The 17,011-nt window shown below is 33.6% G+C and overlaps 1 protein-coding gene across 12 annotated transcripts in view; it reads right to left on the bottom strand.

Moving 5' to 3' along the window:
* ADGRL3 (adhesion G protein-coupled receptor L3) overlaps positions 1–17,011 on the bottom strand; it is a 982,472-nt gene that overhangs the window by 95,515 nt on the left and 869,946 nt on the right. For all 12 annotated transcript variants that reach the window (XM_056802666.1, XM_056802677.1, XM_056802672.1 and 9 more), the window contains 2 exons: positions 15,290–15,510; positions 1,954–2,020 (listed from right to left, as the gene is read on the bottom strand). In XM_056802666.1, coding sequence (XP_056658644.1) covers positions 1,954–2,020; positions 15,290–15,510 — 288 coding nt within the window. The remainder of the gene's footprint in view (positions 1–1,953; positions 2,021–15,289; positions 15,511–17,011) is intronic.

Below are 17,011 nucleotides of genomic sequence, written 5' to 3'. Positions count from 1 at the left end.
AAATTATGTTGTAGAAAATTAAAAACATTGACTGTAATGGGTCTTTTGTTTCTCTATGGAATAGGCTTTAAAATAAAAAAGTTAATACCGGTTTCTTTATCAAATCTGTACTCTGGTGATATTCCCAACATGATTGTCATAGGTTAAATTTTCCAATATTACATTACACAAAGGGTCTAAATACTCAAAACCTGAGCAAACTCCACAACAGTTGATATACTAGCATTTTAAAAGTTATCTTAGGTTCTAGTTTCAGGCAGAATTTATCTAGAGCTATAGAGACATGCAATCCCTGAAATGATTAGATCCAGAAGGCTCAGTATGATGCATATGTGCATTTTTAAAATTCCTAAAATCTCTCTATAGTTTCTTTTATCACAGAAAAATGTGGCTCAGAGAGGCAATCACAGTTTAGATTTCTCTTTTCCTTTTAACTCCCCTATAGTGTAAGTCAGGAGCTCTGGTTGTTTCTGTACTTATCACTATTCTATACTTTCTGCTTCAACAATCAATGATTTCATCAGTGTGAATGAATATTCTTTCTACTAATTCAGAATGTAAGCTTTTTATGTCATATTAGGCAGTCTTTTATGACTTTTTGATACTAAAATAATATCACTTTGTGGTCCAGCCTTGTTATACCTCTCCTAAATATAGGAAGTTGTCAATGTTCAAATACTTTTGTGAGTCTTAATTTCCCTATCTGTAAAATGAGAGGTTTGGATGAGATGATCATTGAAATCTGCACTGGTCCTCACATGTCAGGTGAACCTGTTGTTGGGTCTCTATGTCAAAAAATCTGTAATCTTATGGTAAAGCTTTCACAAACTAAGGGTTATTTCCAATCATGATATAGCATCATCAATTTAGGCACTACTATTAAGTGAGGAAAGAAACAATTAGTTCAATTATAAGCTTTTTTGGGAAGAGTTCAGGAGGGTCATTTTCTGAAATAAAGATTAACACTTTGCTCATCAAATTGGATAGTGAAATGCTATTTTAAAATGGAATAAACACAAACAGTATAATATTTGATGGGAGGCACTGTAGAATAATTAATATAAGTCTAATTCTGGAGTTAAGAAGGCCTATTTATGCAATTCCTACCTCTGAAAGAGCCTGACTCTATGATCATGTATATTTTAAGTCACTTAACTATTAGGCAACTCTGTAAGACTGAATTTGCAGATGAGTTGCCCATCTGCATGAGTAGAGGGCATCCCCTACCCAATGAACTCTGCGACATCCTTTCCTTACAAAATACTATAACATGAAAGAATTTTATTCATGATAAAAGAAGCATTTTCTATTTAAAATTAAGATTTTAGAAATATTGAAATCATATAATTGGTATAAGAAAGAATGACATTCAATTTGAATCATTTCTTTTCCTCCTATGTTACTTTTTACTCTAGAGATGTTAAATCCCATTAATTATGAAACTCATTGACTTTTCTTTAATCTATGTGAAATGAAGAAAGAAGGATTTCATTTTCTTCTCTCCAAAACTTTGAGTATAGTTTTATTGAATATGAATTTATATGTGTGCATCAAAAGAGTATTGAAAACGATTTTAAAACTTGCGATACAATTCTGAATTGTGTCATGCTTCAAAGCACTGAAATGAAAAGTATCCTTGGATCAAAATACAAACTAGCTTTTTTTTCCTGTGCCTAGACCAGAATTGCTTTTGCAGCCTAGTTTTCTGAAAGCCCATATGGCTAGCCACACTTTTTCTGATGCATATTTTATTCTCCCAAAGGTTTTGATCAAGTATTTTATAATGCAAAGAGTATCCTATAATGAGTGTTTAATTGCTTGAGTAAGGTGGGGTCAAATAAGTACATGCTTTCCCCCAAATTAATCTATGTAAATTAAAGATATACAGTAAAGGCATAATGAAAGTTTTCTTTCTTGACCTGGGAGATGGAGTAGTTAATTAGGAGTTCTTACCATAATTATCAAGGTCGCTGGTCCTATAAAGCTCCAAATGAAGTAGGTGTCAAGCCGGAGCCAACATCTGTAATGAAACACAAGGGACAGGAGGCATTCAAGGACTACACATGGGACATATATCAAGAGTGAACGAGTGACAGAGAAGAATGTGAGCTGCAAAGTATTCCACCAGGAGACAGGAAATATTACATTGCTTGTTCATTTAAATGCTGAATTATGTGCCCAATTTCTGACAGCACTATTGATGGAGTTAGATAATTACCTCTAGAGGAAGCAAAGAAAAAAAGGGTACTGAGCCTAGTTGCTAAGGCCCTTTGTGTCTGTCATAGAAACCTTAACAACAACAAAAAACGCCAAACACACAGCCATTAAATCTTGTAGCTTTAAGCTATCCTTTTCTCTCCAATTATGGTACTCTATAACCTGTCTATCAGCTGTCAGGTGGGGTGACATTTTCCTGTCAAGAAGATCTGAGAAAATTCAGTACAAAAGGAAATAATTTGGTATCAGAAGATTGTAGTTTAATTAGGTTGGGCAGTCAACCTTTCAGAGCTTTTAAGACCTAAAAAGTGCATTGTTGCCACTTAATGCATCTAGGGTTGCAAATGATCTTCAGCATCACATGAAATTGATTCATGACCTAAAACTAAATTATTAATCACTTAATTTCAGCTACATTTAATACACCCCCAATTCTAAAGCCTCTGGGAAATTACATTTTCATTTTTCAGGATGACAGGAAGATAAAATGGAAGAATCTTGTTATGAGACAGATGAATGTAAATTTTGGCAAATTACATGATGCTAGAAATAATAATATATTGCATTATTAGTAATTGTGTCATGTTTGCAGGCATAATTAAAAGAGTAAACAACTACAATGGTAAACATTAATTAGTAGTCTGGCAAGTGGGCTTAATAGAAAAAAAAGTATTTAGCAGTACTGTAATTTTAAAACTAAAAAAAAGTTTTTTTTCCCTAAAGCCCAGTGTTATGGTAGTATATGAAAGTTATATTTTTAGATCACACAATAATAATTAAGAAAGGAATCTAGTTTCTATTCAATCAATAAATGATTGTATTTCTGAAATAAATTACTTATAAAAAATAGATTTGAAAAACTCCATTGCTTCCAAACCCACTATGATAGTGAAAATAAGACGCCTATAAATTCAATTTATTAAGTAACTTACTGCTTACATGCTTCTATGTGTGCATAGATCTAGCAGGTTTGTCACCAGAAACTTAATAATTCTAGTTAGAAAGAAAAAAAATTAAACTACTTCTTAAGATGACAGCCATAAGTTTATGTGAATAGCCAAAATTATGTGTGTGTGTGCTTGCTTGTTTGTTTTACAAAGGCTTCTAGACAGGGATTTTTGAGCAACTTTTCTAGAGTGATTGATTTTCCAATAGGCATAGCTTAGACTAGGCAGCCTATATTCTCTTGTACTACAGCTAAATACAGAAATTTCCTAAATTTCAAACACCTCTGTGGGTCTCAATTTCCTTATCTACAAAATGAGAGTTTTAGACTACATAATCATTAAGGTCCAGTCTGGTTTCATGATGCTATGGTTTATAAAAGTTCTCTGTATATGAATGACAGATCTAAACCAGAAAATGGTTCTAGGGTCACAAATTTAGAGATTGGAGGGAGATTACAATGCATTAGGTTCAATTTCTCATTTAATAACTAAAAAAATGAAGCCTTGAATGGTTAAGTGATATGCCAAATGTCATACATTTGGTAAATGACAGAAAGGTATGTGTTTTTTTAAACCCTTAGCTTCTTTCTTAAAATCAGTACTGAATACTGGTTTCAAGGCAGAAGAGTGGTAAGGGCTAGGCAACGGATGTTTAGGAGACTCGCCCAGGGTCACACATCTAGGAAGTGTCTGAGGTTGAATTTGAATGCAGGACCTCTCATATACAGCCTGTGTCTCAATTAACTGAAATACTTACCTGTCCCATCAAAATATGCTTTGGACCCTAATCCTCTGACTTTAGCTCCAATTCTCTTCCACTATGCCATGCTGCCTGCCTCTTCTCCAGACGTCCTTAAGAATAAGATATACCCTATCTGATCTCTTCTCATGCCAAATGAGAAACCAGCCACCACCACAGTTATGGAGGAGGAGATGTAGCTACATGTGGTTGGGTCACAACTGGAATATTGGTTTCAGTTGTGGAAACGCCTTATTAGAATAACACCGGCAAGTTAGATTGTGACCAGGGAAGGAAAAAATGGTGAAAGGACTAAAAAAAAAGTAAAATGAAAATTGGTCAAAGAAAGGAGAGGTAGTAGGGTGGAAAGTATGCTGAGTGTGATAATAAGAAAACTCAGATTCTGATATTTAAAGCCTGTGCAAATCACTTAACCTTCCAGAGTTTTAGTTTTGTTATCTGCTAAAAGAGTGTTCTGGATTATATGATCTCTAAGGTCCCTTCCAGCTCTAAATTTGTGATCCTATGAAGTGAATTTATTGAACCCGTACAAGAAAAAGACTTGGGGGATTTGGAGTGCAAAATTGCTATTTTCAAGCATTGGAAAGCTATCATGTGGAATAGGGGATATAGTCTTGTTCTGCCTGAGGCTTCAGAGCAATATAACATTGCATACATTTCATACATTGTTTCTACCAGAGCTGAACATAGGCTCAAATTATGACAGTCGAGAATGGGTTGCCTTCTAAGATTAGTTTTCATCTCTAGAAGACTTTGAGTAGGTCCTTGGTGAGCATTTGGGTACAGGGTGTTGTAGATTGGAAAATTCAGGTAATGATCATACTAGGATAGCCTACATGTTCATTTCCAACTATGATGTTCTCTGATTCTGCCTGCTACCACTATGCTCCTTTCTCACAACAAGCTAAATGGGTATCCTCCATATGTCCATCATTCCTTTGAAAAACAGAGAAGCTATAAGACTACTTCCTCAAAGCCCAGCCTATTATGTAGGTAAATCAAAGAAATATGCAAGTCTAATGGTGGTTTAGTTCAGCTGCATTATAGGCTAAATCCCTTTAACTGGAATGACATACATGCTTTATAATATTTTAGGGAAAAAAGTACTCTAGTTTCTAAATAAGCAATTAGTTAAAAAAAGAAGACAAGTCCTGAATTCTTCGTATAATATTTCATTTTTTATTGAGTAATCTTTTTCACCTAAGTAGGGAGTTTTTATACTTTAAAAATAGATCTTTTCAGGATTCCAACTGTTTGACTAAAATAAAATAAAACCCCTACACTTATAAGCCATTGCTTTTATTTAGGGAGAGTATTACTGAGCTTACCTAATGTTTTATTCTGAAATAAAAATGCTAACTTCACTTTTTGAATGGCTTTCTGCTGATTATGAAATTGGCATTGCACTTGAGAATATTATTTTCATTCTCAAGAGAATTCTTTGAAAAATTTGTTTTGTACAATAGGCTTAAGATTGTATTGTAACTTCAAAAAGCAAAAACATCTGCCAAGAAGTTCAGCAGGGATAAGAAGCTTGTTCCTTGTCTGAATTGAGTGGATGAAGAGGGAAATTTTAAATATACAAAGTAAATTGCTTTTCTCAGAATATTCCGAGTTTTACTATCTCTTGGAAGGCAGTGTGGCAAAAAAAATTGAGTTTACTTTGATTGCCATATGGTCACACCTGCTGTTGTTTTTGGCTACGTGCTGCCTTGCAGAGACTAATGAATCTATTCTCTCTGCTATTAACCACCTTCATGGGTTTGAATGATTCCTGTCCCAGACCAGTACACTATTGAATAGAAAGGCCCCACCTGGCTCTATGGTATCATCAGTTTTATATATGATGTGGATAGCAACATGCATTTATTCCACTTATAGGCATATTCAAGTATTATTTGCTGGTAGACAATGAAAGTATGGTACAAATATAGGAAGATTAAAATACCGTGCAACCTATGGGGCAATGAGTGGATCCTTGATGCTGTGGACACATATCTGAAAAATTGCCCAATACACCTACATATTGTCATTCTGTTCTGTTCACACAATAGTCCTACCTACAAGTGACTGATGATTTACTTTGGCAGGTTTTTTTTCTCAAATGATAAGCCCATATTATATATCTCTTTTTTCTCAAATGATAAGCCCATATGTCTTTTTTTTTTCAGACAAAAGGATTTGTAGATGACTAAGCAGGCAAAGCTACTTCCTTTTAAATAATATCCCAGTTTTAGAAATGTACATGTATATGTTTACAGAGTTGTGGTTATAAGACCCTATGACAATGGAGATGCAAAAAGATATATCAATTCTCCTTGTAAAAAGTGCATATGACATTGTTTTCTCTTGGACTATTTTATAGCTGATGAATTGAATGAACTCTGGCTATATGATGTATTAATTAAAGAAACATGAGGTAACCTTTCAATTCTATATCAAAGAGCATCTAATAAAACTTTGAGTCCAAAGATAAGCCAAACTGAGGGTCCAGGGTTTCCTAAATAGATGTTCCCTCTCAAGTTACTTTCACTTTTATGGTCATTGTGTGGTGGAAAAGGTGGAAAAGGACAGAAAAGCTCCATTAGCATATATTTCCTGAATTGAATTTCTGGGTTCAAATATTTTCTTCTAGTTTCTTAAAATGATCATGGAAGACTTATTTACAAAGATTTTTTATTTTTATTACAGTGAGAAAAAGATTAAAATCATGTTTTTTGTTAGTCATTCTTTAAGTCTTCAACAAATTCAGTTAAATCAATTTTTACTCCAAATGAAAATTTTAATTAATAAATACTATCTGAACAATTGTTTCATAATATGCTTATACTTATAATATCAATGGAAACTTGGTTTCTTATTCTTAATGTTACTCAATGGTCTATGTGGAATTTCCTTTTTCTGATTACTTAATTTCCTCCTACTTATAATGACTAGTACTTATATATAATCAAAGTTGTTGTTGCTTGTTTTTTGTTGTTGAGGGGGAGAGGGCTAGTTATAGAGAGGGAGAGAAATAAATTATTAAGTGCTTACTATATGCCAGGAACTGTCCTAAGCTTTTTTTTACAAACATTATCTCATTTGAAAATATTATTTAATTTGATCATATTTGAGCCAGGAATGGTTCTAGGCACCAGGGATCAAAAAATGTATAGTTCCTGCCTTTAGTAAGCTTGTATTTATTAGAGGAAATAATATGTATATGTGTGATTATAGACTAAATATAAAGTAAAGTAATAAGAGCAATTATAGACTAAAATTATAGAATAATAATTTAACATATCCTTCATGACAACTTTTGTTCTTTTACATGCGGCTCTATAGCATCATTTTCTATATGAGATGATAAAAATATTGATATTACTTTTAAAAACATAATTGCATATGTACACTGATATAAAATGAATTTACAAATATACATATCCATATATTATAGTTCTACTTGGAAACCTTATCATAGTAGGAAAGGCTGTTTTTGCTAAGCCCTGGAAAGTCTGATAAAACTAGAGAAGTTCTGAGTATGACCTAAAGCTGGAGGTTTGAAGTGAGCAGAACCAGGAAATAATTGTAAACAGTAACAACAATATTGTAAGGATGATCAGCAATACAATAACCCAAGACAATTCTGAAGGACTTACAATAAAAATGCTACCCCCTTCAAGAGAGAGAACTGATGGACTCTGAGTATAAATTGAATTTTTTTTCACTTTATTTTTCTTGCAGTATGGCTAATGTGAAAATGTTTTGCATGATGTCATATGTATAAATGCTATCATATTGCTTACCTTCTCAGGGAGTGAGGGAAGGCATAGCAAAAGAGAATTGGAACTCAAAAAATAGTGTTGAAAATAAATAATTCTTTAAAGTACATATTAGGTTGATTTCCAAATAAAAATCAATCATGCTAAAAGTTTACATTCAGGTGGTATAGCAGTTCATCCAAGGGTTATTTATAAAAGTATGGATACTTCTCACTCAAAGCAAGAGTATATTTTAGATACATTTTTAGTCTACCAAATAAGTACTACTCTCATAAGGTAGTTTCTAAAAGATGCAAGGGAGCTGTAAATGATAACCATAGGTACTCTCTCCTCCATATAGATGCCAATAAGGATTGCTTAATCACTTGCATTTATGTAGAAAACATCAGCTAGAAGTATGAAGTGCTTTCTTCAAATAACCCTTTGAGGTACAAACCACTAGTATTAATATTCCCCCCCAGTTTATATATTACTGAGGGACATAAGTAACTTCTTGGGGTCACATACTTATTAAATCAAAACCAATATTTGAATCCAGATTCTATGACTCTGAGATCGGTATTCTTTTTTCTTGACTCTTAACTTCTGTCTTAGAATGAATACTGTGTATTGGTTTGAAGGCAGAATAACAGTAAGGATTACACAATGGGGGTCAAATGATTTATCCAGGATCACACAGCTGTGAAGTGACTGAGGCCAAATTTGAACTCAGTATCTCCTGACTCCAACTCTTGCTCTGCAACCACTTAGCCGCCTTGTTGCCTCTGATCTGTACCCTTACTAATAAACCATATGCTTTTTTTTGGATGAATTATAAAAATCTATTCAAATCCATTTCATATCTATAGTTGTGTATAAATGGTAAATATTGCCATCTTGGGAGTCTTTTGTCTGGCTACTTCTCTAATATTAAAGACCTTTAGTGCTGAACCTATAGCTTGAAACAGTTCCTAAGAGCTTTTGGGCTGAATGGTAAGGTGCATTGCTATGAAAGACTACACCTTCCCTCTGTCCCAACTCTGATGGTCCTTATATAACAATTACATTCTTGTAATATTGGGTGTTTTAAAAATTTATTTTCCCTAATTGTTGATAAATTTAAAACAACACCATTGTAAGTTTCTGATATATTGCCTTGCCAATGCATCTGTCTTTGTATCAAAAGAAAAGAAATAACAAAATTGTTAAAATAAACATGATGAGGGGTTTATAATATGCTTTTTTTCCTGTCAATTTAGAGTGATTGAATCTCTAAAAAATGTTAAGATTTTTACCACTGGCCAAGCTATCAACAAACTTAGCTCATATTATAAGCCAACTTAAGGTATGTATTTCATATTATTGGTTGTGTGCTGAGGAGAGAAATTGCATATGATGAATTAAAAAAATGTATATATATAATGGAGTAATGATACTTGAAGAATGTCTCAAAAAGTAAATAATTTTTTTGATATTTAAAGTTAATTTTGCATGTGATATGTAAGTATGGATGTCCACAAGAAGCTTAGTGAAGGGATAGGTTAAAAATTATCACTAATGATTTCATTGTTAAGTGGTTAGAAATAGTTTTTAAAGCTTTTTCCACTGTCTACTTAGCATCTCTTTCTAGTAAAATGTTTATAATACGTAAAGTACGAGTAGTCAAAGTGAAGAAATTATTGGGAACTTTTAAAATGGGGAATAGTAAAGGTGAGGCTAATCCTCTAAAACCTATGCATCTAAATTTTATACAACTGAACCAGGAAGCTAAAACTAAATTTAAGACCCAATTGGTGATTTATTTTTACTATTAGATCATAAAACTTGCTTTCAATTATCTTTAAGAGCTTGAATTTTCTTACATTGCTCAAGGAAGGTCTGAACTATCATAAATGTTCATGACCTAATATATCTCTATCTGAAAAACATTATCAGCTTTCTTAGTATCATTTTTGAAGCACAGGCTACACTGAAGGCTTGCCTTATCCCAAAAAGATTTGTTTTGTTTGTTTTTGTCCATTAAACATAGGTTGGAAAAAAATGGTCTAACAGAAATGTGAATGTTTCTGATAATAAAATTAAACTATTCTTCATTTTAGGTAATGATAGGCTAATCAACATTTAGCAGTTCTGATTAGTTTTAGATCATAAAACCAAAGTGATTAGCACATATTTTCTAAATCTATCCAGTCTGAACTACTGCTAAAATCAATGCCAGCCTGTGCTATAATTAAGCTTATGATAATATCGGTATTGAATGACTATCTCTGGATGTCAAGATGTATAGTATAGCAAGAGAAATGAAGAGATGTCACTAAAATACATGAAAAACAAATAAATTAAATGGAAACAAATGGACATTTACCACAGTATAATTTGGACATGTGGCTCATTAACAGAGGAATAAAAAAAGAGATGACTACATTGAGTTTTTAAGTTGATTTGATTTGATTTACTGGAGATTTGATTACTGTGAATAAATGTTATCCTGAAATGAATTCTAAAATGTCAGTAATCCTAAAAGCCTTATTTAAATAAATATTAAAAAAATAATGTGGAAAAATTTTTCTTCCTGCATTACAAATTAATGATAAACTAAGCACCTTCACAAAATCAAATTATGCATGTTTTATGTTTCATTCCTTGCACATAATAATCAGTTCAACTGTACTAATAGTATTACACTGAGAAATACATCACCATCCATCAGCCAGATGGAAGAAAGCTAGCTATCTTTACATCAAAGTACCATTTATCCCACCTGTTTAACCAAGACTCCCCCTTCTACCTAAATCTTAGTTATCTCCTCTTGTGTGATTCACTCTCTTCCTGAACATATAAATTATTATTAAAGTTTCAGAAATGAAAACCATCATCATTAATATAATGAAACACAATTAAGTCCATTGGACAGGAAAACCAAATTCAAAAGACAAAGAGATATAGAGATAATACTCAATTTCATCTAATAGGGTTTTACAAAATGACAAAAAAAAAACTGTTCACTATATCCAATTTAAAAGACTTTGTGTTGAATGTTCTTTTTTTATGAGTCACAGAATTTAAAACAGAAGGAAAAAAGATCACAGTCATTAAATTTCTAAAATATACAATAACCTCCCAGACCACAAATGGTTTCAGTAACATTACCAACAATAGTTTACTAAATATTGGCTGAAAAAATCACTTTGAGTTAGAAAGGATCGTAGTATATATTAGGTTATGGAATGGGCATGACTGTCAAAAAATTAACAAAGACACAAGAAGATAATATTAATAAGGGAACATGGAGCTAGTGAGACTGAAATAAGAACAGAGCCATATGGAGAGAAGAGAGTGGGAAATGCCAAATGGCATTTGGAAAAGAATAGGAAGAGAGAAAAGAATAGGGATAAGAAGTACAAACATAAGTTTAATGAGGGGAAGAAGAGTTAGGAGAAAACGGGAAAACACACAACTTCAGAGAACACATAACAGACATTTTTAAATTCACTGGCTCTTACTTTTTCTTCTAAGTCAATAACCTTTTCAGATCTTTGATGAAAACAGTCCATTCAGTTCAGCTTTTTAAGTAAACACAATTGACTGAGATTGTTTTCCTTTCTTCACCTGTTTCTAATATAGGGACATCAGCAAAATACAGAGAAGGAAACAGAGTTGGCTAAAATCCCAAAGAGCAAAAACTTAAATTGTTTTTCATTTATTCTGAAGATCTTTCTGCTGACAATTTATTGACAATGCATACATGAGAAATAATTGAATTTCTGCATTCTTTATGGCTGCCTGTGATAATGTTAATGTTATTTTCTCCCATTGTCTCTCTCTCTCACTCTCAACCTCTCTTTATCTTGAATCTATTCTGCCTTTCTGTTGGAGAGAAATTATAGTGGCCAAACTGAACTGTTATTAAAGTTTTGTTTTAACTTTAGCTTGGGAAATAAATTAGCTCCAATTCTAATGCAGCCATAACTGCGTGAAGGGAGACCATCTAGCTATAGAGCAGGAAATGAAGGCAATGATAGCCAAGGTTTAAGCATGTCACAAGAGAGTGGAAATGATTGATTGCCTAAAATGTCTAGCTTTCTACTCTCCAGGAAAGGATTTCTTGATAGAAAGAAAAAAAATGACTAAGGAGAAAACAATTCAAGTCACTTGGAGAAGAAATTGAATGAGCAGTGGACTTGGAGCCTGGAAAGACTACTTCTGTTTCCAGCCTATTTTTGATAGGGTTTTACTAGCTGTATAATCTATTGGAAGTTACTTAAAAGTCTTGGACACCCCAGTTTCTTTCTGTATAAAATGGAGATGATAATAATACTTCTAAATATTCCCCTCAGAGCTTTGTTGTTGGGAACATCAAATAACATGCTAAATGTAAAATACTTTGCTAATCTTAAAGTGCTGGATAATTGGCCTTTGCTACTAAAAATATGGTAAATTTTGGAAAATAGACTAGAAGCACAAAATGTAGTCCACATTTCACTGCATGTTGTTAGGAAAACTACAGCTGTGTGTTCTTACTGACTCCTAAGCAGCTTGCTTTCCAATATCACTGTAATTGGGAACCTCAATAAGTAAGAAATGTAAATATAGTAAATAAATAAAAGTAAAAAATGGTGGTTGTGGAATTCTGTTTCCTATGTCTAAAACACTGTATATCCTACAACTATTGACCCTCCAGATTCTCAATTAAAGTCCCACCTTCTAAAGAAAGCATTCCTACTCTTATTTCCAGGGTATCCCTCTGTTAATTATTTTCTATTTATCTCAAATATAGCTTGATTTTTATATATTTGTTTGTATGTTCCCTCCCCCAAAATACTGTAAACTATTTTACTGCTTTTTACAGTTCACACTTAGCAGAATGTCTGATACATACTAGCCACTTAATAAATATTTATTTTTTTGTTTAGTAATAGTAACAAGGCTGGTACTGAGATAATGGATATGGGCTTGTGTGTGTGTGTGTGTGTGTGTGTGTGTGTGTTTATGGAAAAAGGGAATGGGAGTAGAGGATAGTGAAGAGGGTTAATGTTCAGGCCATGAAGTTAAAGCAGGGGTTCCCAAACTATGGCCCGCGGGCCACATGAGACCCCCTGAGGCCATTTATATAGCCCCCACCGCACTTCCAGAAGGGGCACCTCTTTCATTGGTGGTCAGTAGAAGAGAACTGTATGTGGTGGCACATGGCATCACTCAGGTACAGTATTACTTCTGGTGACATAATCCTTTGCATGGCACCTTGTTCTGAGAGTAACTGAACGAGAAAGAGGTACTGCACAAAGGATTATGTGGCTGCACAGTGGAAGATGTCAGCATGGTGAGCGGCGATCTAGGGAAGGGGATTCTGTGCTGTGTATACTGCTGCCCGGTATAGTGGTGGCAGTGATGGGTCTGTGCAAGGTGTGAGAGGTCCATCACAGCCAGTGCTGCAGCCTCTGTTATCCCGACAGCAGTATACAGATTTGTTCATAGTTTTTTTAGAGTCAGGCCCTCCAACGGTTTCAGGGACAGTAAACTGACCCCCTGTGTAAAAAGTTTGGGGACCCTTGATAAAGATTGAAATTTATTTGTAATTAGGTAGAATTAATAATCTCATGTTTTGTTATTTGCTCCAGTTCTGTAAGAATTTTTCTATTCTCTATGTATATTCTTTTATCTCTAATCTCTCCAACAATACAACAGATTTTAACCACTTACCTAGAAATTGAAAGTTTAGAAATCTCTTTCTTTGTAACAGTATTGTGAAGGAAACAAACAAAAATTATTATCCCTCTTTTATAAAGGGAAATATCTCAAGAAGCATGGAAGGATAACTTGATCAAGATTATTTTTTTGTTGTTGTTCACTCATGTCCAAATTCATGAAGCCATTGGTGGCTTTCTTAGCAAAGATACTGGAGTGGTTTGTCACTTCCTTCTCTAAGTTCAAAATAATATATTTAGTAATTGCCTAAGCAAGAATTTGAGCCCATTTAGGCCTTAAATCCAAGCACTCTTTCCATTATGCCAATTAGCATCCCTAATGTTCATTAAAGGGAGGGTTTATACCCTTATCTCTTGGATTTTATCAAGTAAATTTCAAAAATTCACTATATCTCCATGAAAATATGGAAGCTATTGCCATACCACAGTTTTGTGACAACTGGACAGATGTCTGTTTATCCTTTAGCCAATGGCAAAGAGCATATATCTCTAATTACCTGCTGCCTGAAATGAAATGTGCCAAAATTTCACCAGACTTTGAAAAATATATAAATTTGTCATTCTTTCTATATGCTTTGCTCATAGTGAATGCTGAATAAACATTAACTATGGCATAAGAACATTATTTCAAGCCAATTTATTACTTTTTTTCTTCATTATCATGATCTGCTCCCTGATCTTTTAGAAAAAAAGTAACACTTTTATAAAAGGAATATGAGAAAGTTATTATAGTTAAAGATTACAGAAAAGGAATTCTTTTATTTGATGGCATTCAAATAGAAACACAACTTGGTCAAGTCACTTTGCTGTTATCATTCATTTAACATTTAATGTTCTATTGACTATTACTGAGGTTTGGATAAAATAGCTGTTTCTTTTGTGTCTGGATAAAAGTATTTGGATATAAATGTATCTTCTTTAGGTACATAGAAAGTGTATTTGGGATAGCACCAATAACAAATGGATAACAAGAATGATATATTCTTGTCTTATTCCCATATGGTTTGATATCATCTATGTCCTTATAATGTGAAAACTTATCATTCCATAAAACTGGGAGATTATGAGTCTTTGGCTTAGTGACCTCTTTTAAAAATATTTTGGAAATTTTTGTAGTTCAGTGTTAAATTTAAGTGATGATAAGCAACAGTTTATAATTACAGTCTAGTTTCTCATAATTAGGTAGTTTTATTTTTGGCTACATGTTTTATTTTAGTATTGGGGGGGTTCTAGGAGAACTTCCTTCTGCTGACAAATTTGCAAGTGTTCATCAGCTTAGATTCTTAGAGAGCTGCTAGAAGCACAGAGAATTTAAGGGACATATTCAGGGTCACACAGTCAGAATGTATCAGAGGCAGAAATTGAATCTTCTTCCTAAATCTGTGGATAGCTGTTTTTTCCCTACCATAGTCCTTTCTTGTCTCCTTTATTAAGCTATATTAAATGCAATAAATGGTGGCACTTCTCTGTCACCCTCCAATACCTTTCTCTTCCAAAACTTTGTATTTCTAAATAAAAGCCTTTATTTGCCAAATATATACTGGCCTTGAAGGGGTCAAAAGGTTTGTCAAATCATCCTAAAATTTAAATATTATCTCTTTACACTTATTAAAATCTGAAAGAGAAAACGAAAAGAAGAGGGAAAGAGAATGAGGGATGATGGCAGTGTGGGGGAAGAGAACTATACTGTTTTTAAACAAAGTAAAAAAAAATCCCAAGAATTGTTTTTGGTCTTAATAATAAATTTGGGTATGTGTTCTAGTATATTAATTTAATTACTTCACTTGTCTCTCTACTTCATTTATACTTCTGAAGCAATTGTAAAGATCTCAACTCTCAGGAAGCCCTAAAAGTTTTATTTCGATCAGCCTCAGAAAGAAGTAGGGGTCAGGGCTAGGATGGGGAAGGAAAACTCACACTTTATCTGTCCCGTAACTCCTGTAGTCTACTGCTGCTGACACAGCAACAATGAGTGCTGGCATCCCATAGCCAACCAAATAGAAGTATTTTCTGCGTGAATGTTCACTCTCAAAAACCTCCACCAACATGATATAGAGCTGCACTCCCTCCAGGAACATCCAAGTAAAGGCAGCCAAGAAGAAGAAATGTAAGAGGGCAGCAAAAACTGCACAGGCGATCTGAGAAATAAATAAAACAAAGATCAAGAGAAACATTTATAGCATATATAATATGAAATATGCAATATATAATACATATGTAATAAAGGACATAAAATAGCAATAAATTTATAACACACGAAGATACAAGCTTTTTATATATATAAATTAGGGGTAGGGTGGGGAGATCTAGGTAGAACTTTTAAATATAGATATTAAAAATGAATTTTAAATAACTCACCCATTCTCATGGCACTTAACATAAAATATTTTATGACAGTTTTCTAAATTAAAGTCTTTAAATAAAAAAAAGTCTTTAAAAATTAAAAAAAATATTTTTCCATGATTACATGATTGATTTTCTCTCTCTCTCCCCTCCCAGAGCTGACAAGCAATTTCACTGGGTTATACAAGTGTAATCACTTGATACCTATTTCCATATTATTCCCAAATGAAAGTAAGTCTTGCAAAAACACAGCATTATAGCAAGGGGTGTGTGTGTGTGTGTGTGTGTGTGTGTGTGTGTGTGTGTGTGTGTGTGTGTGTGTGTGTGTGTGTGAAAAAGAATGTGTGTGTTCTGATTTCTGAATCATGCTGCCCATTGACAAAGAAAAAGTCTAGGATGAAACATCTGTGCTCTGCTGTTACTAAATGTTTAAAATGTTTGTGACATGTTAATGTCAGCCTCTTAAAGAGTATTTTTAAAGGAAGAGGTCAATGAAATCAAACCTAAGGAAGATTGTGGGACTAGAACATTCAGCCAGGGAAGTGGTGAGTTTTCATTATGCCCAAGATATATCCATCATTTTACATCTGCAAAAGAGCTAGAATGGAGGTACCAAGAAAAAGAGCTAGAGGAAAGTTCTAATAAGAAACACAAAACATGAAATGGTTAGAGAAAGTCACTTGGTGACTGGGATTTGGAAGGGTGAGCCAACTCAAAAGACACTGGTGGATACCCATCATTTTGACTCCAGGGATCAGTTAGAAAGAGAGGTAAAAAGATGTTCCATCCCAGTAGTTTTAACTAACAACCAGCAAGTACTCTATAGGCTGTTGCCTACATAGCAATATGGGTCATCAGTGAGAATAAAGTTTTTAGGGTGGTAGCTAGAGGAGATAATTAAATCCACCCCTTCTTAGCTATGTGACCCTGGGCAAGACACTATCTCTAACTCAGTTTTCACTCCATCTTTAAGATGGAGATAATGATAGCACCTACCTTCCAGAATTGTTGTGAGGATAAAATGAGATATGATTTGTAAACTTCAAAATATTATATAAATAACGATATTAATGATGACGATGATGATGATGGTGATATAGACATGGTGGGGAAATTAGTGTAGGCTGACTAAAGCCCAGGGGACAACCTTGGAACCCAGTTTCACAAATCACACTCTATTGGGTTCCCCAGACAGGTTTAGTCTTCATTTGGGAACCTTGCTTGTGGAGAAAATAAGTATAATGTGTTGTAATCTTTCTCCTTGGGGGTTTCTGACAATTCTTAAAGATACAGTTT

This window comes from Monodelphis domestica, chromosome 6, assembly GCF_027887165.1.
Source record: "Monodelphis domestica isolate mMonDom1 chromosome 6, mMonDom1.pri, whole genome shotgun sequence".
In the NCBI taxonomy this organism is placed as follows: Eukaryota; Metazoa; Chordata; class Mammalia; order Didelphimorphia; family Didelphidae; genus Monodelphis; species Monodelphis domestica.
Note: the sequence above shows the minus strand (reverse complement) of the source record. Positions and strands in the feature narration are given on the sequence as shown.